The following is a 27,325-nucleotide window of genomic DNA, read 5'->3' on the forward strand; positions in this document are numbered from 1 at the left end:
TAATAAAACCTATGGTAAAATTTCTACCTCTTGCAAATGACTGGAATCTTCTTAAGTAAGCCATGTTATCTTTTGCATGTATCTGAAAATGTGGGAGATTAAGGCAATAGGCAGAACCATGATTTTAAAGACATTTAGAACTATAATTAAGTAGGGAACCACACTGCATTTGAATCTTGGGAGACATTCACAGAATAAAATTTCAGGAATCTACTTTGTTCTAGTATTATTATTTTGACCTATGAATTAGCTGATTTATTTAAAATGTTGTATGTCTCATAAGTGGTGATGAAATAGTGAAGTGCTTGGTTGCTGTTTTGAACTGGGATCTTCAGGAAATGTGTTGTACACATGCTTAAAAATAGTGACAAAGCATAATGTATCTATTTCATATGTGCCATACTATAAAAGTAATAATTTGGAAAATAATTTAGATTAAAATTAATTCTAATTTGTTTCAATGTTTGGAATTCCTATTGTTCATGTATCTCCATGTTGAGAAAATGAATTGTTAGCATAATTATTTTTAATGTGGTAGAATATTTAAAATATTTTTAAATTGTTTAAAAAGTAGGGGATTTGAGGAAAGTCTCTGTAGCTTACCCTTAATTTTGCTGTAAATCTAATACTTCTCTTTAAAAAAATGCCTTAATATAAAAATTTTAACACTCAGAAAAAAATAAATGTAACTGCAATTGCTGAAAATGTGAGCTTAACTGACCTCGCTAGAAAAAAAGAAACAAGTTATTCATATTGTGTATTAAGGTATACTCTGTGAAAATGGTAAAATCTTAGAGTTGAGCTAACAGACAGTGAGTGTTTGGCTTGGAAATATTTGAAATTTAAGGTCCCATTTAATATTAGGTAAGATAATCTTCTGGACAGTTTACCTTGGAGACCTCCTGAGACCTTTCACCATCAAACAGTTTCTTATGACTCCCCTTAAGTATTAGATATTTATTGAAACAGGGAATACACTAGAAATAATCTAGTTGAATTGTGATTTTTTTTCTATTTTTTAAATCAAATTACAATAAGGTAAAAATATTTATACTACTGGGCTAGCAAACGTTTTCGACAGTGAAAATCTGGTGGTAGACATATGGAGTTTGGTCTGAAGATGTTTGTTTGAAAGAGCATTTTCAAAATGAATTTGACTGCCTTTATATGTCATATGTGAATCCTCTCATTACCCAATGCGCTTTACTGTTGCCCAGTTGCATTATTTTCCTAGGCTTTAAAGTATTTAATGTGGAAATTCCACGGAGAGAGGAGTCTGGTAGGCTACAGTCCATGGGGCTGCAGAAAAATCAGACATGACTTAGCAACTAAAAAATAACAACGCTTACCATAAGTATAAGTAAGTCTTTATGGGTCTTGTTGCTAGAAAAAGCAGAATTAATCTATGACAATTGTATTGAAGAAAGAAAGCAATAATTTAAAAACCAGTTTATAGGAAGTGTAAGCCAGTGACCCACCAGGAAACAGGGTTATTCCTTTATCTACGTATACAGAAACAGAATAATTGAAGTGTGGGTTTAGCTTACAGATGTAAAAGAACTTAATCAATAAGCATAAACACTTTTACTAATTCAACAAATAACTACATATTAGGCTTTATGCTATGCCCTGTTTTTATGTACTAGGGATACAAGAAGAAAGTAAAACAAGAATAGCAGTTTCCTGGCCTGATGTCAGAGAATGTCAGAGAGCAGCAAAGGATGATTAGACATAATTGTGTTTCTGAGAATTCCTTTCTGACATCCTCACCCAACCCTCCTGCAACAAGTAATGGAGATCAGATAAAAATTCCAAAGTTTAGATTCTGCCTATCGAAGGGGACGACAGAGGATGAGATGGCTGGATGGCATCACTGACTCAATGGACGTGAGTCTCAGTGAACTCCGGGAGTTGGTGATGTACAGGGAGGCCTAGCATGCTGCGATTCATGGGGTCACAAAGAGTCAGACACAACTGAGCGACTGATCTGATTTGATCTGATCTGATCACTGAAATGGAGGGTTTATAACAGTATTTAAATTTAATATATTAAAAACAAAGAAAGATATACTGTTAAGGACCTGACCTGGTGGTTATTAAGGTGAGTATAACAAGTTCTAACCCTGAAGGAAATGTGGTTCTTTCAAGAGAACTATAGAAAAAAAAGAAACAGATATACTGTAGGAAGCTGGAGAAGAAAATCAGCTCACAGTAAACAGATTTTATAGGGAATTTCAAATCAACTTAAGAATTTTTGGTTTTAATGCTGAAACTCATGGGAAACTGCTGATAATTTAAACTTTAAGGTGGCACAAACAAATGTGGATTTTTTAAGTACCCATTTTATACACAGAGTTTGGACCTAAAGGAAGAGAGGGTATATATAGATGGCAGAGTTGAGGGAAAGTAGTAGAGATAGGATCAAACACATCAGTCCCTTACAGCCAAATGCTCTACATAGCTTTGAGTTATATAACCCCCCAAATATCAGTCATTTGATGAAATAAATACAGAAAAAAATGCAGACAATACATTTGATGAAGTAGATATAGAAAAAATAACATGCAGAGAATGCATTCAGTGTATTTTTAGATAGATGAGTATTATGGGTTGAATATGATAGATAAGGAGCATGAAAGTGTCAAATGGGAACTGCCAAATATCACAGAGTTTAATGGTCTTTTACTGGAACAAAAACCACTAGTTGAGTAACTTATACAATCATAGCAAAAATAAATTGACTTCCAACTAACAGAGAAAATAGCCATTTAACATGGTCACAACTGGGTATTAAAAATAAATAAAATAGAAATTATATAACATCAGGAAAATGTAAAAATAGTGGCCTTGTAGAGGGGCTACCAGCTAGGAATTAAGCTAACAAGATTTTTTTCTTTTAATACTGTTTACAAGACTGCATGCGTGCATGCTAAGTTACTTAAGGTGTGACTGACTCTTTGCCAACCTATGGACTGTAGCCTGCCAGGCTCCTCTGTCCATGGGAGTCTCCAGGCAAGAATACAGGGGTGGGTTTCCATGCCCTCCTCAAGGGGAATCTTCCTGATGCAGAGGTACAACCTGCGTCTCTGTCTCCTGCATTGGCTGGCGGGTTCTTTACCACTAGAGCCACCTGGGAAGCCCTTATAGAAAAGTAATGAAGAATAAATCGAGTATTTCAGTATCTACTATCTTCAAAATGTGATTGAGAATTAACAATGACTTAAGCATGCTTATTATCTTATGAAACTTCCATTATTTATAAATGTATAAATGGATAGCCTTTTTAAATAACCAGTCAATAATTTCTGTAATTATCAGTGGCCTTATGATAATGATAGTGTACTTATGATAGATGTGGTAATGGAGAGACAGAAACAGTAAAAATCATAAATTATGCCATCAGTTCAGTTCAGTTCAGTTGCTCAGTCATGTCCGACTCTTTGCGACCCCTTGGACCGCAGCATGCCAGGCCTCCTTATCCATCACCAACTCCCGGAGTTTACCGAAACTCATGTCCATTGAGTCGGTGATGCCATCTAACCATCTCATCCTCTGTCGTCCCCTTCTCCTCCTGCCTTCAATCTTTCCCAACATCAGGGCCTTTTCAAATGAGTCAACTCTTCACATCAAGTGGCCAAAGTATTGGAGTTTCAGCTTCAACATCATTTCTTCCAATGAACACCCAGGACCAATCTCCTTCAGGATGGACTGGTTGGATCTCCTTGCAGTCCAAGGGGCTCTCAAGAGTCTTCTCCAACACCACTATTCAAAAGCATCAATTCTTCTGCACTCATCTTTCTTTATAGTACAACTCTCACATCCATACATGACCACTGGAAAAACCATATCCTTGACTAGAGGGACTTTGTTGACAAAGTAATATCTCTGCTTTTTAATATGCTATCTAGGTTGGTCATAAGTTTCCTTCCAAGCAGTAAGCGTCTTTTAATTTCATGGCTGCAGTCACCATCTGCAGTGATTTTGGAGCCCCCAAAAATAAAGTCTGACACTGTTTCCATTGTTTCCCCATCTATTTCCCATGAAGTGATGGGACCAGATGCCATGATCTTCATTTTCTGAATGTTGAGCTTTAAGCCAACTTTTCCACTCTCCTCTTTCACTTTCATCAAGAGGCTTTTTAGTTCCTCTTCACTTTCTGCCATAAGGGTGGTGTCATCTGCATATCTGAGGTTACTGATATTTCTCCTGGCAATCTTGATTCCAGCTTGTGCTTCATCCAGCCCAGCGTTTCTCATGATATACTCTGCATATAAGTTAAATAAGCATGGTGACAATACACAGCCTTGATGTACTCCTTTTCCCATTTGGAACCAGTCAGTTGTTCCATGTCCAGTTCTAACTGTTGCTTCCTGACCTGCATGCAGGTTTCTCAAGAGGCAGGTCAGGCGGTCTGGTAATCCCATATTTTGAAGATTTTTCCACAGTTTATTGTGATCACACAGTCAAAGGCTTTGGCATAGTCAGTAAAGCAGAAATAGATGTTTTTCTGGAATTCTCTTGCTAATTTGATGATCCAAAGAATGTTGGCAATTTGATCTCTGGTTCCTCTGCCTTTTCTAAAACCAGCTTGAACATCTGGAAATTCACTGTTCATGTATTGCTGAAGCCTGGCTTGAAGAATTTTGAGCATTACTTTTCTAGTGTGTGAGATGAGTGCAATTGTGCGGTAGTTTGAGCATTCTTTGGCATGGCCTTTCTTTTGAATTGGAATGAAAACTGACCTTTTCCAGTCCTGTGGCCACTGCTGAGTTTTCCAAATTTGCTGGCATATTGAGTGCAGCACTTTCACAACATTATCTTTTAGGATTTAAAATAGCTCAACTGGAATTCCATCACCTCCACTAGCTTTGTTCATTGTGATGCTTCCTAAGGCCCTCTTGACTTCACATTCCAGGATGTCTGGTCTAGGTGATCACACCATCATATGAGTGATCACACCATCATGATTATCCATAGGTGAAAGCAAATTTTAGGATAAATTCGAACTGAATTAAGAAATGGCAACCCACTCCAGTATTCTTGCCTGGAAAATCCCATGGACTGAGGAGCATGGTAGGTTACAGTCGTTGGGGTCACAAAGAGTCGGACACAACTGAGCAACTTATATTATGAGCCCTTCACTCTAGACTGTGACCTAAGCCTCCAACTGAGTACTCAGAATTCTTAAGTCTGGAGAAGAGTAATATGAAATACATAGCTTTCTTTCTCCTTAACTTTCGTTTTTTTCTTTTTTAAAGAAAACACCTTCTTCATTACCTAAAAAAAAGGGTGTTCTTAGATGTAATGTCTTAAATAAGAGAATTTCCTAAGGTGATATTTGCTTTGGGATTTCCATCTTTTAGCTATGTTAAATAACCTATTATAAAAGTACTAGTTTAAATAACTAAAAGAATCTGATATCCAAAAATCAAAATGATTTTTGACCCGCATGCTAGAGATTTGTCAGGAAATTAAAAGGTAAAATGCATCAGTTTTAGTGACCTCATTTCCTTATAATCTGATCATTGCCCTGATTCATTTAACAGAGGTTTCTTATCTTCATAAAATTTTAAAAATAAATGTCATACTTTTCCCTCAGAACTCCCATGAATTTCCTAAATGTGTACATAAAATAATTCAGGCATGGTTTGACCAAATAACTCCTTCAGAGAAATTTGGTATTTAATCAGCACTCATATATTATGTTCAAATATAGTTAAATTTCTCACAGATACCATAAAGTGCAATTTACTCTTTTTATCTTATTTCATACTGCTGTTATTATCTCTGAGACAGTAACAAATCCTTAAAACTGTGACCAACTTTCCAAAGAATATTCATGACTTCTTGAAAACTGTTTCTAATTTCTTCAAATTCCTTACCTCTTAATTGTCTTTTCTTTTTTGACTCTGTCCACTTGTCAAAATCAATATTGTCCAGTTTCTCCCTGATGGAATCAATACTCATAAACTATAAACCAATGTCTGGAACATTGGTTTTCACAGCAAGGGTCACTCTTTATGGATCTGCTTATATATCACCAATACCAAACAATGGTCCACAAAAGATGAAAAAGTCTTTCTATGTTTTCTTTATGTGTACACACACAGGAAGTTGAAATTATATGGAAAAATACTAAACATATGTCAATTTAGACCTCTGATTTTTTCTAATTTTATGAAAATCCTTATTTTTCACCTTCTTTTCCTTTTCTTCAATATTTCACATTCAGAAAACTTGCCAATATGTCTGTTTCTATACAGATAGGATGTTCTACCACAAACTCAAACTCAAAAAAGCAAAGCAAAAACAAAACAAAACAAAACACCATTTTCATTTCTTCAAATTTTGTCTACTCTCCATGACACCTCTTCTATGACTAGCAAGATTTCATCTGTATACTAAAATCACAAATTTGGGGAAAGCCTCTATCAGAAAATTATTACATTTCAAAGTACATGTTTTATTAAATTGCTAGGTTCTGTTTTTCAAAACCATAAACATCACATAGTGACATATTGCAGATTAAGAATCCCAAAGAGTGGTGGACAGACCAAAAAAAAAGACCAGTACCTGAATTTGACACTAGCTCCCTATAATGTATCAAAATTATGGAAGCCCTAGTAGTAAAAATTCAAGGCAGACATGTAAATAGAGAATTGAAAAGGGCATAAGAGAGAATTAACTTGGGCATAAGAAACAAATGTTCAGTTTTACTCCCAATAGCATAGGAACTTTGTTCTCATAACTAGAACTCAGATCGATACTATGGATGTTAAACTGAAAGCAAAGCACAGAATGTAAGCCCAGATATGAACTAAACCAAAGCATAGGCCAAACTTATCATGTCAGATTTCCCAAACTAGGACTAACATTGCTCCTGGCTTGATGCACCTGATAATTCAGTGACTCTCTCAATATGGATTGCTGAGGACATTAAAATTTAATCAATTTTTTTATATTAATTCCTTGTCAAACTTTCCTTTCTATTCTATCATCTCTCCATTGGTATATGTTGTTGTTGTTGTTCAGTCTCCCAATCCTGTTTGACTCTTTGTGACCCCATGGACTGCAGCATGCCAAGCTTCCCTGTCCCTCACCATCTCCCAAAGTTTGCCCAAGTTCATGTCTATTGCATCAGTGGTGCCATCCAGCCATCTCATCCTCTGATGACCTCTTGTCCTTCTGCCCTCAATCTTTCTCAGCATCAGGAACTTCTCCAATGAATCAGCTATTTGCATCAAATGACCAAAACACTGGAGCTTCAGCTTCAGCATCAGTCCTTCCAATGATTCAAGGTTGATTTCCCTTAAGACTGGCTGGTTTGATCTCCTTGCTCTCCAAGAGACTTCCAGAAGTTTTCTCCAGCCTTTGAATCACAGTTCAAAGGCATCAATTCTTTGATGCTCTGCCTTTTCATTCCAGCTCTCACAACTATATATGACCACTGTGAAGACCACAGTCTTGACTATGTGGATCTTTGTCGTCAGAGTAATGTCTCCTCTTTACAACACACTGTCTAGCTTTGTAATGGCTTTCCAGCCAAGAAGCAGTCTCTTCTGATTTTATGGCTGCAGTCACTATCTGCAGTGATTTTAGAGCCCAGGAAGAGGAAATCTGTCATTACTTCCACCTTTTCCCCTTCATTTCCCATGAAGTAATGGTATATATAGTGGTTAATTTTGTCATTAGCCAAGGACAATTGATATTCTTCTGCCTTAAAATCAATTTTAAGGTTATTTTTTCTTTTGTGCTTCATCATTATGTAATTCTCCATTTTCCCTCTACCTCACTTTCTAACTTTAAAACAGTTTCACATGAGAATATTTAATCATACCCTACTATTCTGTATTTTTCTCCTACTTTAAATGGTCCATTTGCTCTTCATTCAACTCTTTTCTCTTTACCTAATCTCTTCCTTTCTGTGAGAGATTTTCATGGGTTATGATCCTGCATCATGTTCTAAAAGAATTATTTTTCAACTGAAGCAAACTAGGCCATCTAAAACTTATTCCAATACACGAAGAAAGATAGGAAGTACATTTAGCTCTTGTGTGCAGACTAAAATTTATGTCATTGCTTTGCTAGTTTATGCACCACCCTTCCTCTTATCCTAGGATCTAGTTACATGACTTTTCTTCCAGATATAATTTAAGATACTTTTAAGAATTAATTTAAGAATTAATTTAAGATATAATTCTTCTTAATTTAAGATATAATTCTTCTTAATTTAAGAATAATTTAAGATATAATTGTAAGGTTCTTACAATTTTGTCAATTTTACCTCAATAAACTGAAATTTAAGAAATAAAAATAAAAAAGTTTCCATTCTTTCCTTATAACTGACATGACCTGTTTCTCTACAGTTAGATATCATACCTTTCATTATACTTCACCCACTTTTGACCTGCAGATGCCCAAACTGACACAGCTTTTCAGAAGTTAAAATATCCTAAATATGATGCAGTTGTGATGCGATTGTCCACAGACTTGACTTCACATATACATTTTCCAACCTGTCTGCTGAGTGATAGCTTGATTTTTCCTTTGGGTCCTTCTCCTCTTTATGCTGTTGCTACCCACTATGATTAACTACTTACGATTTCTTGAAGTTGTCCAGTATTCCTTTTAAAGTGAACAAACTCCTCCATCCCACACCACTTAAACATTTTTATCCCATCTTTTCCAGAAAGTTTGGCACATGAAATAATTTACCTTTCCATGATGGCTATGTTAATTAGCTAGAATGTGGTAATCATTTCACAATGTATACATATATTTAAATATCCAATTATAAGCCTTAAACACATATAATTTTTATTTGTCAATCAAATCCCAATAAAGCTGGAAAAAATTAGTCTACATCTCTTCTTACTATTAAAGTTCATAGAAGTTAATATCTGGAGGAAATTTTTGAAACCATTTAGTTAGTTTTTCTTTCTTACCTCTGAAGGTGAGAAACATTTAATGTTTTGAGGATCATGAAATTTGTCAGGGGTAGGGCCTCTACTATCTAGTCTGACTGTTAAATTATTTAAAAATTTTTCTGATGAAAGTAAGTGCATGCCATTGACTGTCTAGTGAACTTTTAACATGTCTGTGGAATTTCAGTGAGCTTTCTCCTTGATCACACTGCATAAGGGCTAAAAAAGTTAGTTTAATTGGAATCATATTTATTAATAAATTGAATATTGTTTTCTTAATTTTCAACCAGAAAACTGAGGAGATTTACTAGCCTGTGTTCCTATTTTCATCTAATGAGAAAAAATAAATGAAAGCCAACTGTAATCATTTCAATCTCCTTGAATTTTCTGAATATTCTTAGAGTACAACCAGAAAATTAAAGTTGAAATACAGAAAATATTTCAGAATCCTTTTTAATTTTAGCTATTAAAGGAAAAAGATTGAAACCTGAACTCAAAAGATTAAGTACAATTGTAAAAGCTTTAGATACACATTCACTGAAAATGTTCCCAGCGTATAGCTAGTTCCAGCACTCCATAATTCACTTCAAATTTTATAAAGCTACCATAAATACAGATAATAATGTTCAAGCATCACATTTAAGTTCAAATCATTTGTGAAAGCAGCTTCCAGAACCTTCTATCCACAGGACACTAATGATCCATTAGTTTCAACAAAATACCCCATTAACATAAAAATGAATTTGGCTATGAGAAAGGCTATTATATTCTTCTAAGAATTTTAAGTTTGAATTTAGATTTACCCTTACAACATTAAATAATAATACTTATCATCTGGCCAAAGATGGTGAGGCATAATTGAAGTTCTATTTGTCAAAAAGGAGACAACATCCTCATTATTTTTAAATAGAAGAGGTAAAAATGAAGATAGAGTGGAAATCCTGATAATTCTCATTTACCTGAAACTTTTAGGCATACTTTAGATCCAATAATTCAGATCATATTTATAGTAACAATATTAAAGCCATCATGGATCATAGTTGGCTCACATTTATTTACCTAGCCAAGTATTCATTCAATGATGATGTTTTAAAAAAATAAATAAATAAATGCCATTTGAATGAAGGCATGGTGTTTGGAAAAGTACCATGTTTAGCCCTACTAATGAGAGGAGGCCATAAGATCAAAATCAGAATATATGCCATAAAAACTACTGAAACTATGGTGGTTTTAAAACTGAAAATACAAAGATTGTATCATTTTAAAGAAGTGTTTATGTGTAATTTTACCTCTAAATGTGTTTCCTAAAAAAATTAGTTATAATAATATATAGGAATTAGTTTATAAATTAAAAGTGTTTCACTTTAAATGTCTTAATTGTATATTTTTACTGTTTATTTTATAATGTGTTAATAATATATCAATTTAAAAAAGAAAACAAAATAATTTATGCAGAGACTATGCTGTTAAGCCTCTGATTCTTTGTCTAAAATAAATATTTACTATCCTAAATGCATATGTCAAAACATGCAATTATCCAAGTAAGGAGAAATGTACCACATGAGAGTCCTACATGCTACTAGTAAATCCAGGGAAAAGAAAGTTTCAGGAGAAGCAACTGAAGAAAGAAACTGATGCCCTCTGAGCCAGCTCCAGCATATTGCTATCTTTAAGTTATTGTGTTGTTTTTCTTTATCTGTAGATGAGAATAATATTTATCTGACCAAATAAGTTTGTGTTAATATAAAAGGATTTAAATACTTTTGTAGATGTTAGGATATTAATTGCCTTTCTTTCTTTTTCCTCCACCAAATCAAAAGCATCCCGAGAGCCATATTTAAGGTTTTCCACTACCTAGTACGGGACTTCCTAGGTGACTCAGCTATAAAGAATCTACCTGCTGGTTTAGGAGACATGGGAGACACATGTTCAATCCCTGGGTTGGAAAGATTCTCCCAAGGAGGAAATAGCAACAAACTCCAGTATTCTTGGGGTGTCCCCATTAGATCAGTGATAGAGAATCTGCCTGCAATGCAGGGGATGCTGGTTCCATCCTTGGTTTGGGAAGATCCCCTAGAGGAGGGAATGGCAATCTTATGGACAGAAGAGCCTGGCTAGCTATATATTCCATAGGGCCTCAAGAGTCAGACATGACTGAAGTGACTTAGCACACATGCATGCACGCCGGTATTCTTGCTGGAAAATCCCATGGACAGTGGAGCCAGTCAGGCTATAGTCCATGGGTCGCAAAGAATTGGACACAACTGAGCACACATGAACAAACACAATATAACTTCCAGAACTCATAGGTGCTTATATTATTTGGAAGGCATTAGTAAATAGGTAAGACTGTATTCCATGCCTTGTTTATTGATAGAATAATAGTATTTTTGTCTTTATAAAGAGTTCTCATGACAAGGAAAAATTACAGTTTTCTATTCTTTAAATTTTATATTTAAGAGTATTGTGGTAATCATTTCATGATGTATGTAAGTTACATCATTATGCATAAACTTGTACAGTTGCTGTGCTGTACTCAGTTGCTTCATTCGTGTCCGACTCTTTGTAACCCCATGGCCTGGGGCCCTCCAGGCTCCTCTGTCCGTGGGATTCTCCAAGCAGTAATACTGGAGTGGGTTACCATGCCCTCCTAAGAGTATCTTCCCCACCCAAGGATCAAACCAGTATCTCCTACATTGCAAGTGGATTCTTTACCTTCTGAGCCATTGGGGAAGCCTCAAACCTATAGTCAGAGAAAGCAATGACAACCCACTCCAGTACTGTTGCCTGGAGAATCCCATGGACAGAGGAGCCTGGTAGGCTGCAGTCCATGGGGTCTCGAAGAGTCGGACACGACTGAGCAACTTCACTTTCACTTTTCACTTTCATGCACTGGAGAAGGAAATGGCAACCCACTCCAGTGTTCTTGCTTGGAGAATCCCAAGGATGGCGGAGCCTGGTGGGCTGCCATCTATGGGGTCGCACAACACAATTCAAATGTTTAGGTCCAAAAACTTTGGGATCATGCTTTATTCCTCTCTTATTCTAGCAACTTACATCTAATTCAAAGGCAAATATTGAATCAAAATATGTCTTGAATCTTAAATTTCCCACCATCTTAACTACTAGTAACCTAGAGTCCTAACAACTATCATCCCTCCCCAGATCAACTAGACTATTACACGACTGAAGCAACTTAGCAGCAGCAGCAGCATCAAGCCTATAGTCAGATCAGATCAGATCAGATCAGTTGCTCAGTCGTGTCCGACTCTTTGCGACCCCATGAATCTCATCCTCTGTTGTCCCCTTCTCCTCCTGCCCCCAATCCCTCCCAGCATCAGAGTCTTGTCCAATGAGTCAACTCTTCACATGAGGTGGCCAAAGTACTGGAGTTTCAGCTTTAGCATCATTCCTTCCAAAGAAATCCCAGGGCTGATCTCCTTCAGAATGGACTGGTTGGATCTCCTTGCAGTCTAAGGGACTCTCAAGAGTCTTCTCCAACCCCACAGTTCAAAAGCATCAATTTTTCAGTGCTCAGCCTTCTTCACAGTCCAACTCTCACATCCATACATGACCACAGGAAAAACCATAGCCTTGACTAGACGAACCTTTGTTGGCAAAGTAATGTCTCTCATGTTTTCCACATGTTATAAGCTGAGGTACTAGCTCTTTCTGCTCAACAGCAATATGAAAATATTACCTCACTCCAGAGCAAAGACCTGTTTACTTACTAATACATAAAATCCTATTTCCCTAAACTCAGAGTTGCTCTCCTGTACACAGCCCACTGTGTATATGGGCATCACCTGACCTTCTTCTCATTGTCCTGTGAGAACTGAGGTTCCTTGAACCTGAATACTTGCTGATACTCTATTTCTGTTGTCATCAGTCCTTTGTCCTTGGCACAACAATTTTGTGTCTTCTACCAGCATCCATGAAACTGTGGCAGGTTTACTGGTTAAATTTCAGGTAGGATAAAATATCAGAACCATTACAGTTCTTAACAATTTGTAGATACAAAATGGCCACCCACTCCGGTGACTTTGCCTGGAAAATCCCATGGACAGAGCCTGGTGGGCTGCAGTCCATGGGGTCACAAAGAGTCGGACACAACTAAGCAACTAATACTTAACACAGAACGATGTTGTTCTTGTTCAGTCACCCAGTCGTGTCTAACTCTTTTCAACCCCATGGACTGCAGCACACCAGACCTCCCTGTCCCTTACCATCTCCTGCAGTTGGCCCAGATTCATGTCCATTGTATTGGTGATGCCATCTAGCCATATCATGCTTTGATGCCCTCTTATCCTTCTGTCCTCAAACTTTCCCAGCATCAGGGACTTTTCCAATGAGTTGGCTGTTTACATCAAATGACCAAAATACTGGAACTTCAGCTTCAGTCTCAATCCTTTCAGTGAGTGTTCAGAGTTTATTTCCTTTAAGATTGACTGGTTTGATCTTGCTTTCCAAGGCACTTTCAGGACTCTTCTCCAGCACCACAGTTCGAAGGCATCAATTCTTTGGTATTCCGCCTTCTTTTTGGTCCAGCTCTCACAACCGTACGTGACCACTGGGAAGACCATAGTCTTAACTATACAGACCTTTGTCAGCAGGGTAATGTCTCTGCTTTTCAACACACTGTCTATGTTTGTCATAGCTTTCCTGCCAAAAAGCAGTCTTCTTCTGATTTCATGGCTGTATTCACTATCTTCAGTGATTTTAGAGCCACACAAGAGAAAATTTGTCATTACTTCCACATTTTCCCCTTCTATTTGCCATGAAATAATGGGGCCAGATGCTATGATCTTAGATTTACTAATACCTAGTTTTAAGCCAGTTTTTTCAATCTCCTCCTTCACCTTCATCAAAAGGTTCTTTAGTTTTTCTTTCCTTTCTGCCATTAGTGTGTTATCATCCCCATATCTTAGGTTGTTCATGCTTCTCCCACCTCTCTTGATTCCAGCTTGTAACTCATCCAGTCCAGCATTTCTCATGATGTGCTCACTGTACAGCTTAAATAAACAGGGTGACAACAGAAAGCCCTGTCATACTCCTTTCTCAATCCTAAACCAATCAATTGTTCCTTACAGGGTTCTAACTGTTGATTCTTGATCCACATAGAACTATAAGATTTTTTAAAGACAGATTAATAGTTTCTGTTATTTCTTTATCACTAAGAAGAAATAATTATACTTAATCAAAATGACCAAAAGCTTTAAATTTGCACATATTGTTAATTTTGATTGTAGATATTACCTCTTCTTTAGGCAGAGTGCCAAAGAATATATGCCTTCACACTGTGGTGCTTGAGAAGATGCCTGAAAGTCCCTTGGAAAACTAGGAGATCAAACCAGTCAGTCTTAAGGGAAATCAACCCTGAATATTTATTGAAAAGAGAGATGCTCAAGCTGATGCTCCAGTATTTTGGTCATCTAATGTAAACAGGCAACTCACTGGAGAAGTCGCTGATGCTGGTAAGATTAAGGGCAGAAGGATAAGAGGGTTTCAGAGGATGAGATGGCATGAACTTTGGCCAACTCCAGGAGATGGTGAGGGACAAGGAGGCCTGGCATGCTGCAGTCCATGGGGTCACAAAGAGCTGGACATAACTGGGCAACTGAACAACAACATCACCTCTTCTAGTAACAACGTCTTTATGAAGATGCTTGTTCTTTGTTTCAGGGCCCTTATAATTATTCATGCATGTTTTATGGATTTTTGTTTATGTGCTTGCTTAAAGGTGTATGTTTATGTAACAAGTATTATTCAATTAATTTCTATACTAAACTTGGCATTCTTTTATTGCATCATCTTTTTCAAACTGATGGAACTGACTGCCTTGTCATGCTCCAGTTTCTGTCTCTAGCACTGACCTGTTAGCTCTGAGCTGCAACTCTTAAGTGGATTACTTAGCCCTGTCAGGAGTTTGAGCTTTGTCCTTGGAAGAGCATAGCGCATGTCTGTGAAAACTGTCATTTCTTCCTTTGGTTCACACTGAAAATGGATCACCCCACTGGCAGCTCTATAATTCCTAGGAAACCCAGTAATATATTTCCTAACTTCTTTAGCCCAAATAACACTTGGTTAAATTATCACATACATTTTCTTATTTGAACAACACTTTAAGAAAGATAAAACAAATAGCTAGATATACTGTTCCTTTTGAGAAAGTGGAAATTCAGAGTTTATATGACATGACCAAACATTATAATATATATGAACATATGTTAATGTTACCAATATATAATAGTATATATATATATATATATATATATATATATGGTAGAAAAGCAAGTTCCTCAGTTCCTCAGTGTTAGTTTCTCAGTCATGCCTGACTCTTTTCAACCTGGACTGCAGCCCACCAGGTTTCTCTGTCCATGGATTTTCCAGTCAAGGATACTGGACTGGGTTGCCATTTCTTTCTACAGGGGATCCTTACGATCCAGGGCTCAAATCCAAGTCTCCTGCACTGCAGGCAGATTCTTTACTGACTGAGCTATTAGGGAAGACCCAGAAAAGCAAAGATACTAGCTAATATTTATTAAGTGCTACTTAAGTTTCAGGCACTGCTCTTTGAATACTGCATCATTAACTCCCTTGATCTTCCAAACAACCTTGTAGAATCAGTATTATATTACTCACATTATGAAGAACTGAGCCTCACAGCATCTGAGTGATAAAGTAAGCCCTAAGTACTAGACCTTGTAAGTTTTTTTCCCATTATCTTATATTTCTTACTAAGAAAAAAGATATGCTATTTACAAAATAAATTCATATTAAATTATAATTATCTTTAAAAAACATCTGAAGCATACTGTAAGGTTACAATTAAATTTAATTTATGCAATAGAATATAGTGATGTGCTACTTACTAATTTAAACTAAATCAATTTACCAAAGTGAAGAGAAAAAAATATAAAAACTATATTAACCATATCTCTTTTCAGCTAAAGATAGTTCGCAAATGATAAAATAAATCTTCTTTCTCTTCTTGTATTTTCTATCTCATTTGGAACAATTACCTAAATGAGTCTCTCAACATGATATGCTAGGCAGAATTCTAAGATGGGCTCCAAGATTCCCATACCCTCCACATGAGTGCTGGTGGAACCTATAGATATGATGGAATGGTTACCGCCCTTCAAAAGGTTACATTATGTGGCCGTGTTGATAGGGCAGTCTCTCCTGTGACTGCTATATGACAAGGCTTCTTTGTTAACCAACTAAAGAGCAACTGTGAGAAAAGCACTCTAAGTAAGAAGAAAGCCATGTTTCAAACTGTCTTTGGGTGGTAAAGAACCACAAGAAGCCTATAAAATCTAAAATTCCCGATCAGTCACTGGTAAGAAATAGAAACCTTAATCATACCACTGGCAAGAAAATACATTCTACTAGCAACTAGTAAACTTGGAATAGGACCCTGGTCTTAGGTGTAATAATAGTGTTAGCCAACACCCTGACTGCACATTTGTGAGATCTGAGCTAAGAACCCAGCTGACCCCTCCCAGACTTCTCAACTGTAGGACTATGAGATTATAACTTGTGTTAGTTTGCTAAATGGTGGTAATTTATTATGCAGTAATATAAAACCAATATAGATAGGAAGGATCATTTTGTGGAAAAATCCTTTTAATATCCTTATGAGAAATAAGTGCGTATGATATGTCTATATAGCAAAGCACAATAAAGTATTGTATACTACTACTACTAAGTCACTTCAGTCGTGTCCTGACTCTGTGCGACCCCATAGATGGCAGCCCACCATGCTCCCCCGTCCCTGGGATTCTCCAAGCAAGAACATGGAGTGGGTTGCCATTTCCTTCTCCAATGCATGAAAGTGAAAAGTGAAAGTGAAGTCACTCAGTCGTGTCTGACTCTTCGCGACCCCATGGACTGCATCCTACCAGTCTCCTCCATCCATGGGATTTTCCAGGCAAAAGTACTGGAGTGGGGTGCCATTGCCTTCTCCGAAAGTATTGTATAAAACATAGCAAATGATAGCTAGTGCTTGACAACCAAAAGAGCATGCTGCAAAATGAGAAATAAAATCTTCAGTTTTAAGCATTGTGTAAGGATCAAAAGTATTGATAAGCACCTTCAAAGATGAAAGATAACCAAAATAATTATTATATATACAAATGAAAATGAAGAAAAAAATATATATATATTTAGAAATACTCAATAATCTTAACTATATTGTTGGAAATATCATCATTAATTTAATAATTAGATAAAAGAACAATAACTGAGGAATATTTAGTTCTCTAAGAGTCTGACAATCAATGTCTTGAGGTCAATTCATATTAAAGAAAATACAAAACCTAAAGAATATTCCAGACAAGATAACATATCACACTATATAGGAAAAGTATACATTTTATTGGGATAAACTATGTTGTCTTATGTGGTATGGGGGAAATTATTAAAAATGCACTCAAAGCTAAGACTTGTATAACAAGTACTAAAAATAAGATTTTATGACATAATTACTTCTCCATGCAGAAAAAAAATATTTTTATCTAATATAGAATATATACCCATTGGATGCTGTTTATTGTTATTATTGAAATATTTGATTTGCACATTTTATTTTACTTGTGTTTATTTCTTTATCATATTAAATGGTGCTCTGTTAAAAGGATAACTATTTGTATAGGGAAGAAACCATTTCAAATTTAATTTAATGCCATCATGCTTATGGTCAAATAATAAACATAAAATTATATTTTGTTAACTTTTTACATTTTGTTGAGAAATCAAGATAAATCTAAAATGAAGTTCTTAACTAAACTCATAGTATACTTTTCTTTTAAACCATGAGTTCTATGCTATCAGTTTTAATAACTTAACACAATGTATGGTCTTTGAGTGTACAAAACACAAAAATATCTTGACATATAATTAGAATCTTAAATTAATCATTGTCTCAAATTTCATTCTAGCACTCATATCAAAATGATAAATTAGAACAGTTGACAGATATTACACATTTAGCAGCATATATAAAAAGAGAAAATTTATTGTGAAATGAGATTACATACTATGTTTAATCATCCTGTTTTTGGAAAATGAAATACAATCTTGAATTCCATCCCATCTTATCCATATGAAACAGAAAGATTAAGTAGGTCATATGTCACTGGCTTTACAAAATTTTTTTTTATTTTTAGTTTGTTTTTGTTTTAAAGCGTGAGCAATTTTGCATTTTTAAATGCTTCATAAAGAAACTATTTCAAGAAAGTAAAGATTTTAAAGCAAAGAAAATATCCATAGAAAGTAAAAATAACTTTAATTATAATTTATGGCTTTTCTCAAATAAAAGACAAAAATTTTTCCTAAACCTTGTTCACTTAATGTAAGTATCTGTGATTAAACATAGCCCACATTCACCTTTTAACATATTCACTGGAGTTTTAAACTTTTGTAAGTGGAAAGTGAAATTGAAAATGTCACTGCTCAATCATGTCAGACTATTTGTGACCCCATGGACTCTACCCCACCAAACACCTCTGACAATGGAATTCTCCAGGCAAGAAAACTGGGTAGCCATTTCCTTCTCCAGGGGATCTTCCCAACCCAGGGATCAAACCCAGGTGTCCTTCATTGCAGGCAGATTCTTTACCACTGAGCCACCAGGGAAGTGGGATATGTATTAAATCTTTCCTCATTACTGATTAAATTATTAGATAATTCTGTCAGTCAGTTTAGTTCAGTCATTCAGTCATGTCTGACTCTTTGTGACCCTAGGAACTGCAGATAATCCTGTATGTTGAATTTAATAAGCATTGTGCAGTACTCAAAATTCTCCAAGCCAGGCTTTAGCAATATGTGAACCGTGAACGTCCTGATGTTCAAGCTGGTTTTAGAAAAGGCAGAGGAACCAGAGATCAAATTGCCAACATCTGCTGGATCATGGAAAAAGCAAGAAAGTTTCAGAAAAACATCTATTTTTGCTTTATTGACTATGCCAAAGCCTTTGACTGTGTGCATCAAATAAACTGTGGAAAATTCTGAAAGAGATGGGAATACCAGAACACCTGATCTGCCTCTTAAGAAATTTGTATGCAGGTCAGGAAGCAACAGTTAGAACTGGACATGGAACAACAGACTGGTTCCAAATAGGAAAAGGAGTTCGTCAAGGCTGTATATTGTCACCCTGTTTATTTAACTTATATGCAGAGTACATCATGAGAAATGCTAGACTGGAAGAAGCACAAGCTGGAATCAAGATTGCCGGGAGAAATATCAATAACCTCAGATATGCAGATGACACGACCCTTATGGCAGAAAGTGAAGAGGAACTCAAAAGCCTCTTGATGAAAGTGAAAGTGGAGAGTGAAAGTTGGCTTACAGCTCAACATTCAGAAAATGAAGATCATGGCATCTGGTCCCATCACTTCATGGGAAATAGATGGGGAAACAGTGGAAACAGTGTCAGACTTTATTTTTCTGGGCTCCAAAATCACTACAGATGGTGACTGCAGCCATGAAATTAAAAGACGCTTACTCTTTGGAAGGAAAGTTATGACCAACCTAGATAGCATATTCAAAAGCAGAGACATTACTTTGCCAACAAAGGTTCATCTAGTCAAGGCTATGGTTTTACCTGTGGTCATGTATGGATGTGAGAGTTGGACTGTGAAGAAGGCTGAGTGCCGAAGAATTGATGCTTTTGAACTGTGGTGTTGGAGAAGACTCTTGAGAGTCCCTTGGACTGCAAGGAGATCCAACCAGTCCATTCTGAAGATCAGCCCTGGGATTTCTTTGGAAGGAATGATGCTAAAGCTGAAACTCCAGTACTTTGGCCACCTCATGTGAAGAGTTGACTCATTGGAAAAGACTCTGATGCTGGGAGGGATTGGGAGCCGGAGGAGAAGGGGACGACAGAGGATGAGATGGCTAGATGGCATCACTGACTCGATGGATGTGAGTCTGAGTGAACTCCGGGAGTTGGTGATGGACAGGGAGGCCTGGCGTGCTGCGATTCATGGGGTCGCCAAGAGTCGGACACAACTGAGCGACTGATCTGATCTGATCTGATCTGTGCAGTGTGCCAGGATAGTGTACTAAAATAGGGGGCAATTTACAAAATAGGTAAAAGGTTCTATACCCTCTAGCTTCTCACAAACTAGTGTGAACAAAAATATTTAAATGGCAGAATGCAGTGTAATGACAAAATATGTTCATATCTGAGCATGTAGAAAAAGATCATTGTTGGGTTCAATGCTGGATTCCATAAATGACTTTCCAAAGGTAATTAAGGTCTGCACAAAGCCTGGAAAAATAAGAAATAAGTGGGCCAGGCAAGAAGAGCTAGAGATTTAAGGAAGAATAGTTTAAATAACATAGTATATGTAGAAATTTAATACATGTTCATGTGACCATTTTATGAGTTGAGGCAAACAGTTATAAGAAATAAAGGTGGAGATCTGTTATTATAGAGGATGTATGTGCTACACTGTGCAGAAATGAGAAATATTCAAAATGATATTGATTACCATTGAAAAACATAGTTTATAGTGCTGTTCAGGTTTTATTGTGAATAAAATGAAAATGTGTATCTTCCTGGATAATAGAAGTAAACTTGAAAATTAATAAATTCTTATATATACCTAGCCAAATTCACGTAGTAATTATAACACTGTGCCTTTTAATTCCATTATGAAGATGATATTTAGGGAAAAGGCTAATTTTTGTAATTCTCTAGATTGGGATTTTTTAACACTTTCAACTTAAAAGAAAGAGAATATAGCCATTATTTTGTAATAATTTTAAGTCGATACATTCTATAAAAATATTCACTTACTATGTTGTACACCTGAAACTAATATAATACTGTAAACCAACTATACTTCATTTACATAAATAAATGCAAGAGTGAGGAGGCACTCATGACCTAGCTAGAAGGTCACTGGCCACTACAGACAAAACCACTGCTGGGGCCAAGTACAGGGACCTGTGCACAGCCACCCACATCATCAGCTAAACAGGTCATAGGGAAGAGGCTCACCAAAGAGCCAAATTGTGGAGAACAGACCTTTGGAGGGACTGCCTGCAACTGACAAAACTTCTGGAAGGGCCAGACCTCCAAAGGCCTCAAACCTATGGTCACTGTTCCAGAAAGGCCAGGACACATCTGCCGACACTCCATGAGGATCTGAGCATTGAAGACAGGTCTCCCAGAGGGCCAGATCAAACAGAACCTAATTTCCAAAAAGCTCGGTCATGAGAGTTAAACTTCTCAGAGGACTATGCCATTTGATGGGACTTTGGCAGAATATGGTGGACTAGATATCTGGAAGTCTAAACCATCCAAGAGTCAGACTTCTAGTCATAAAAATTCTAGAGATGGAACATCCAATGAATCTAGCCATGAAAGATGAAAAATCAAAGGATTGTGCTATGAAGTTCAAGGCCACCTGAGAAATTGTCTTCTGTTGTGTCAGACCAAACAGCAGAGGACCACTGGAGGAGCAGGCCATGGAAAACAGGATCACCAGGCTAGACCCGGGAAAATGAGGGAGAACCTGGCTGCAAAAGGGGTGATATGAAAGGGAAGTGAGGGAGACAGGACCTCATCCTAGCTCCCTCGTATGCGCTACTGTTTTTTTCAAACTTATTGTTTCACAGAATACTATTATACTCGTTTGTTTTTATAAACCTTAAGAAACCCATGGACGACCCAGAAGGATGGTATGGGGAGGGAGGAGGGTTCAGGATAGGGAACACGTGTATACCTGTGGTGGAGTCATGTTGATATATGGCAAAACCAATACAATATCGTAAAGTCAAAAAATAAAATAAAAAGTAAAAGTAAATGCTAAAAAAAAAAGAAAGAAACCCATGGAAGCAATGTTGTACGAAACAAATTTTGAGAAAGTGACAAGAAATTCAAATGTATGATAGACAGTAATGAGGGAAAGTAAAAATATATGCATCTAGATATTAATGGGGAAAATTTACCACAGAAATTTAATACCTCTCAGCTTCAACTTCAAAAAGTTTAAAAGAAAAGTATTTCTGATAAATTGTTAAGAGCTCTGAAACTAAATCAAATTTTGTGCAGGGACCTCACCTTCCACAGTTTTAAAGTAAATGGGCTGAAATAAGGCAACAGAAGTTTGTAACAAAAGAGACAATCTGTGAAAATCACAGATGACTAATATTAATCATTTATTCTGCATTGGATTTGCAATTGCAATGCATATTCCAGGGCTTCACTCCACAGTCTGATTCAGGATATGTTATTAGAGCCAAGAATCCTACATTTTAACACATTCTCTAGATGATTCTAGTGTATGTGTTCTGGTATTGGCAGTTTGAAAAATACAGATAAATGCACAAATATCATTAATAAATAGAGATCTCATAAATTCTAGTACACAAGAACAATGTCTCAGGAAAGTTTAGAAAATAAAATAATTAGTGTAAAAATTATTATATAAAGGGAGATGAAATGATAAATGAGATTCAGATATTAGGATCATTCTGATGATGCATGCACAGGTGTACATTTAGAGGACAGGCTTTGAAGTTTCAAACCAAGTTCTGAACTTCAAATACACCAGCTGGACCTTGATAGTGTCATTGGCTGTGGTTAAATAAACACTAGTAGCTACTCCCTCTGTAAAATGTTACATAGTGTTGCATGTGGTGTGGTAGGATTAATGAATCTTTACTTCCCAAAGGTCACTGGTGGTAAAGAACTTGCCTGCCAATGCAGGAGATTTAAGAGATGGAGGTTCAGTCCCTGAGTCAGGAAGATCCCCTTGAAGAGGGCATGGTGACCCACTCCAATATTCTTGCCTGGAGAATTCCCTGGACAGAGGAGCCTGGTGGGCTACAGTTCATAGGGTCACAAAGAGTCGGACATGACTGAAGCAACTGAACATGCACAAGCACAACGTACCCTGCCATACCCCAGAATCACTGGAACCTGTGAATATTACCCTGCAGAAAGATCTTCAGGTGTGGATTATGCTTATGTGAACTATGCTTGAGGATATGAACATCGGTAGATTGGGTCTACCTGGATAATCAAAGCTAATCTAATGACGTTGGCCTTTAGAAGCTGAGAAATTTCTCTAGCTAAAGTCACAGGTGAATGAGGAAAGAGGGTATTAAAGAGATGAATTAAGAAAGGGAAGTCGGAGAGATTTCAAGTATGAAAAGGATTCATTGCACTAGTGACTAGCTCAAAAATGTGGTCTTACATGCAAAGAAGAGAGAGGCCTCTAGAAAACGTGGGCAATAGGTACTTTCCAGTGCATTCTGATAAGGGCCTAGCCGGCTGACATTTTCATTTCAGCCATATGAAACTATGAGCAGAGGACTAGCAGAGACCACCAGGACTTTTTGGCTACAGTTCTCTATGGTAGCCACAGAAAACTAATATTACATGGTAGAAGATTCCCATCACAAATCAATACCTGATGATGTTCTGCAGTTTGATCCCTCAATACTACTTGGTTGCCTAGTACAATATATTAATATTTTAAGTCAGGATCTCCCATGCATACATTTAAATGTCATGAAGAAATATGAATCCATTTTTACTGAGGCAGAAAAGACAGAAATTTAATGCTGCATAGGTCGAAACAACAGAGAGCTATGAAAATATTTTTAAGACTATTTCATGAAACTTGATAGTCAGATATATTCCTAAGTATTTTATTCTTTCTGTTGCAATGGTGAATGGAATTGTTTCCTTAATTTCTCTTTCTGTTTTCTCATTATTAGTGTATAGGAATGCAAGGGATTTCTGGGTGTTGATTTTATATCCTGCAACTTTACTATAATCATTGATTAGTTCTAGTAATTTTCTGGTGGAGTCTTTAGGGTTTTCTATGTAGAGGATCATGTCATCTGCAAACAGTGAGAGTTTTACTTCTTCTTTTCCAATTTAGATTCCTTTTCTTTCTTCTTCTGCTCTGATTGCTGTGGCCAAAACTTCCAAAACTATGTTGAATAGTAATGGTGAAAGTGGGCACCCTTGTCTTGTTCCTGACTTTAGAGGAAATGCTTTCAGTTTTTCACCATTGAGGATAATGTTTGCTGTGGGTTTGTCATATATAGCTTTTATTATGTTGAGGTATGTTCCTTCTATTCCTGCTTTCTGGAGAGTTTTTATCATAAATGGATGTTGAATGTTGTCAAAGGCTTTCTCTGCATCTATTGAGATAATCATATGGTTTTTATTTTTCAATTTGTTAATGTGGTGTATTACATTGATTGATTTGCGGATATTGAAGAATCCTTGCATCCCTGGGATAAAGCCCACTTGGTCATGGTGTATGATCTTTTTAATGTGTTGTTGAATTCTGATTGCTAGAATTTGTTAAGGATTTTTGCATCTATGATCATCAGTGATATTGGCCTGTAGTTTTCTTTTTTTGTGGATCTTTGTCAGGTTTTGGTATTAGGGTGATGGTGGCCTCATAGAATGAGTTTGGAAGTTTACCTTCCTCTGCAATTTTCTGGAAGAGTTTGAGTAGGATATGTGTTAGCTCTTCTCTCAATTTTTGGTAGAATTCAGCTGTGAAGCCTGGACCTGGGCTTTTGTTTGCTGGAAGATTTTTATTACAGTTTCAATTTCCATGCTTGTGATGGGTCTGTTATGGAGAACAGTGTGGAGATTCCTTAAAAAACTGGAAATAGAACTGCCTTATGATCCAGCAATCCCACTGCTGGGCATACACACTGAGGAAACCAGAAGGGAAAGAGACACATGTACCCCAATGTTCATCGCAGCACTGTTTATAATAGCCAGGACATGGTAGCAACCTAGATGTCCATCAGCAGATGAATGGATAAGAAAGCTGTGGTACATATACACAATGGAGTATTACTCAGCCATTAAAAAGAATACATTGGAATCAGTTCTAATGAGGTGGATGAAACTGGAGCCTATTATACAGAGTGAAGTAAGCCAGAAAGAAAAACACCAATACAGTATACTAATACATATATATGGAATTTAGAAAGATGGTAACAATAACCCTGTGTACGAGACAGCAAAAGAGACACTGATGTATAGAACAGTCTTATGGACTCTGTGGGAGAGGGAGAGGATGGGATGATTTGGGAGAATGGCATTGAAATACGTATAATACCATATATGAAACAATTCACCAGTCCAGGTTCGATGCACGAATCTGGATGCTTGGGGCTGGTGCACTGGGACGAGCCAGAGGGATGGTGTGGGGAGGGAGGAGGAAGGAGGGTTAAGAATGGGGAACACGTGTATACCCGTGATGGATTCATTTCAATATTTGGCAAAACCAATACAATATTGTAAAGTTTAAAAATAAAATAAAATTAAAAAAAAAGAAACTTGATAGTCAAACCAGAAAGTATGACAACATTATAATTCATCTTCCAAGTTCCTACAATTTCAGTATACTTAGTACTTGCTGAAAGAATAAACTATCTTAAAATATCTTTATACTTTGATGAGCCGAGTTCGAGTTCTCTATTATGGAGCCTTTTTATTGTATTACTAGCTTCTTCAATATTGCCAAAATTACACTTAAAATTAAACCTTTGTTTTATATTTCAAAGTGTGAATTAAGTTGCCAAGATAAAAGTATTCAGCTATTGTGAAAGCACCTTCAAAAATAATGATTATTACTATTACAATGTAGGAATTAAGTCATGGAATGCATTCTCCCCTGGTAGAGAAAGACAGTTGAGAAATATATTAGGTATAAAATTGTCTTCACAACTACTGTGATATGGCATTATTTAGTGCATCAAAAAGATAAAACATTTTTCCTTAATTGTTTTCTAGAGAGTACTTTTTTCCCTAGGGTGAAAGCACTAGATGAAATTCTTACCTTAAAACTCCCCCCTCCCCATGCAAGCTATTAACCTTTATACTAAATCAATCTATTTTATATATGATTTTTTTTTGCTAGTGTGCCCTTTAAACATATTATATTTTTAATTATTATGTGCTTTAAAAAGTAACTACCCTTTCTACTGTATTTGTATATCTTTTACCATGATGCTAGATTTACTGTGGTATATTCTGGTTATGTGGTCCTGGGGAGGTGAGCTGAATTTTGTCATGCTATTCTTATGGGTAAAAAAGATACCCTTCTCTAAACTGTGTGAAATTTTATTATCAAATTACAGAAGAAATTACAACTACATGACCTCAGTATATAAACCTTGAGAACATATTCCTGGAGGAGGAAATGGCAACCCACTCCAATATTCTCGCCTGGATAATCCCATGGACAGAGAGGAACCTGATGGGCTTTGGTCCATGGGGTTTGCAAAGAGTTGGACATAACTGAGCACGTGCACATACATGAGAAAAGTTTATTTTTGCCTTCAGAATTTTTTTTTCATTTCAAAAAGAGAAAATAATGTAGATTCTATGCATTTCTAACACCATCATCAGAGCCTGTGGTATCATCCCATTATCAACGAATATTTGTATCGTGAAACATGAGTATGCACACTATGTGGGATAAAGAAATATAAAGATTATTAGTGGCCTCAAACTTCAATTTTTTTGAAGTTTTCTTTGTTTTCCTCTTTCTGATTAAGGAATTATGGATCTGTGGAACTGGAAAGACTGGTTTAAAATGAAAAATGTCAACTCCTGACTCTTAATGGACTTTTCTCTTGATTCTAACTTGTGGAGAACCCAAATTACCAGTTTATTTTACGGCAGATAGGCAAAATACAGAGAATAGGGTGGAGTCTGTTATGTCTGAATCTCAAATTAGGCCTAGTTTCCTTTCACTGACACATTTTCTTCTCTTTCATTAAAGTTAAAACCTATAATGATGCCATGGTTTCATCTCCTAAGGTTTAAGGGAAAACATTTTGTCTGTCTAGGCACATTGCAATGAAGCATTAAAGCTTACTAAGTGTAGCTTTTTATTATGTATTGATGATTATCGAGAAGGTGAATCTTGGTATAGGATTTGATATAACATGATGGGCTATATCTTCTGTCCTGGTGATTTTTCTTCTATTTTTAACCTGGAGAATTTTGGTTTTGTTACATTAAGTTGGGCAATGGTCTTTTTATATTACCATCACTTACCTTCATAGTATACTTTAAATCCATGAGCACTAACTGCAAAATCACTGGTCAAACGTAGTGAGAATACAGATTTGGTACTTGTTACTGGTGGTGGCAGATGGAATCCTGTTAACCTAAAACATAAATGGAATTAACTGTTAGTTATAGACATTTTACCTAATAGAACTGAAAGAGTATTAAAAGTCATTTTTATCAAATCCCCAAGTTTTGTATAAGTGTGTGTGTGGTGTGAATTAATTTATGACATGTTGATTTGAACATGTCATTTACATAAAGTAATTACTATAAATATATATAAACATATTTATGTGTGTGTATTATTACTGTTTATCATATCTAC

General features: G+C 36.3%; 1 protein-coding gene across 2 annotated transcripts in view; it reads right to left on the minus strand.

The window, feature by feature from the left end:
• The window catches only part of CSMD3 (CUB and Sushi multiple domains 3), a 1,458,322-nt gene that overhangs the window by 1,219,445 nt on the left and 211,552 nt on the right, over nt 1-27,325 (minus strand). For both annotated transcript variants that reach the window (XM_044928635.1, XM_025265188.2), the window contains exon 3: nt 26,986-27,098. In XM_044928635.1, the coding sequence (XP_044784570.1) occupies nt 26,986-27,098 (113 nt within the window). The remainder of the gene's footprint in view (nt 1-26,985; nt 27,099-27,325) is intronic.

Source organism: Bubalus bubalis, chromosome 15 (assembly GCF_019923935.1).
Source record: "Bubalus bubalis isolate 160015118507 breed Murrah chromosome 15, NDDB_SH_1, whole genome shotgun sequence".
NCBI lineage: Eukaryota > Metazoa > Chordata > Mammalia > Artiodactyla > Bovidae > Bubalus > Bubalus bubalis.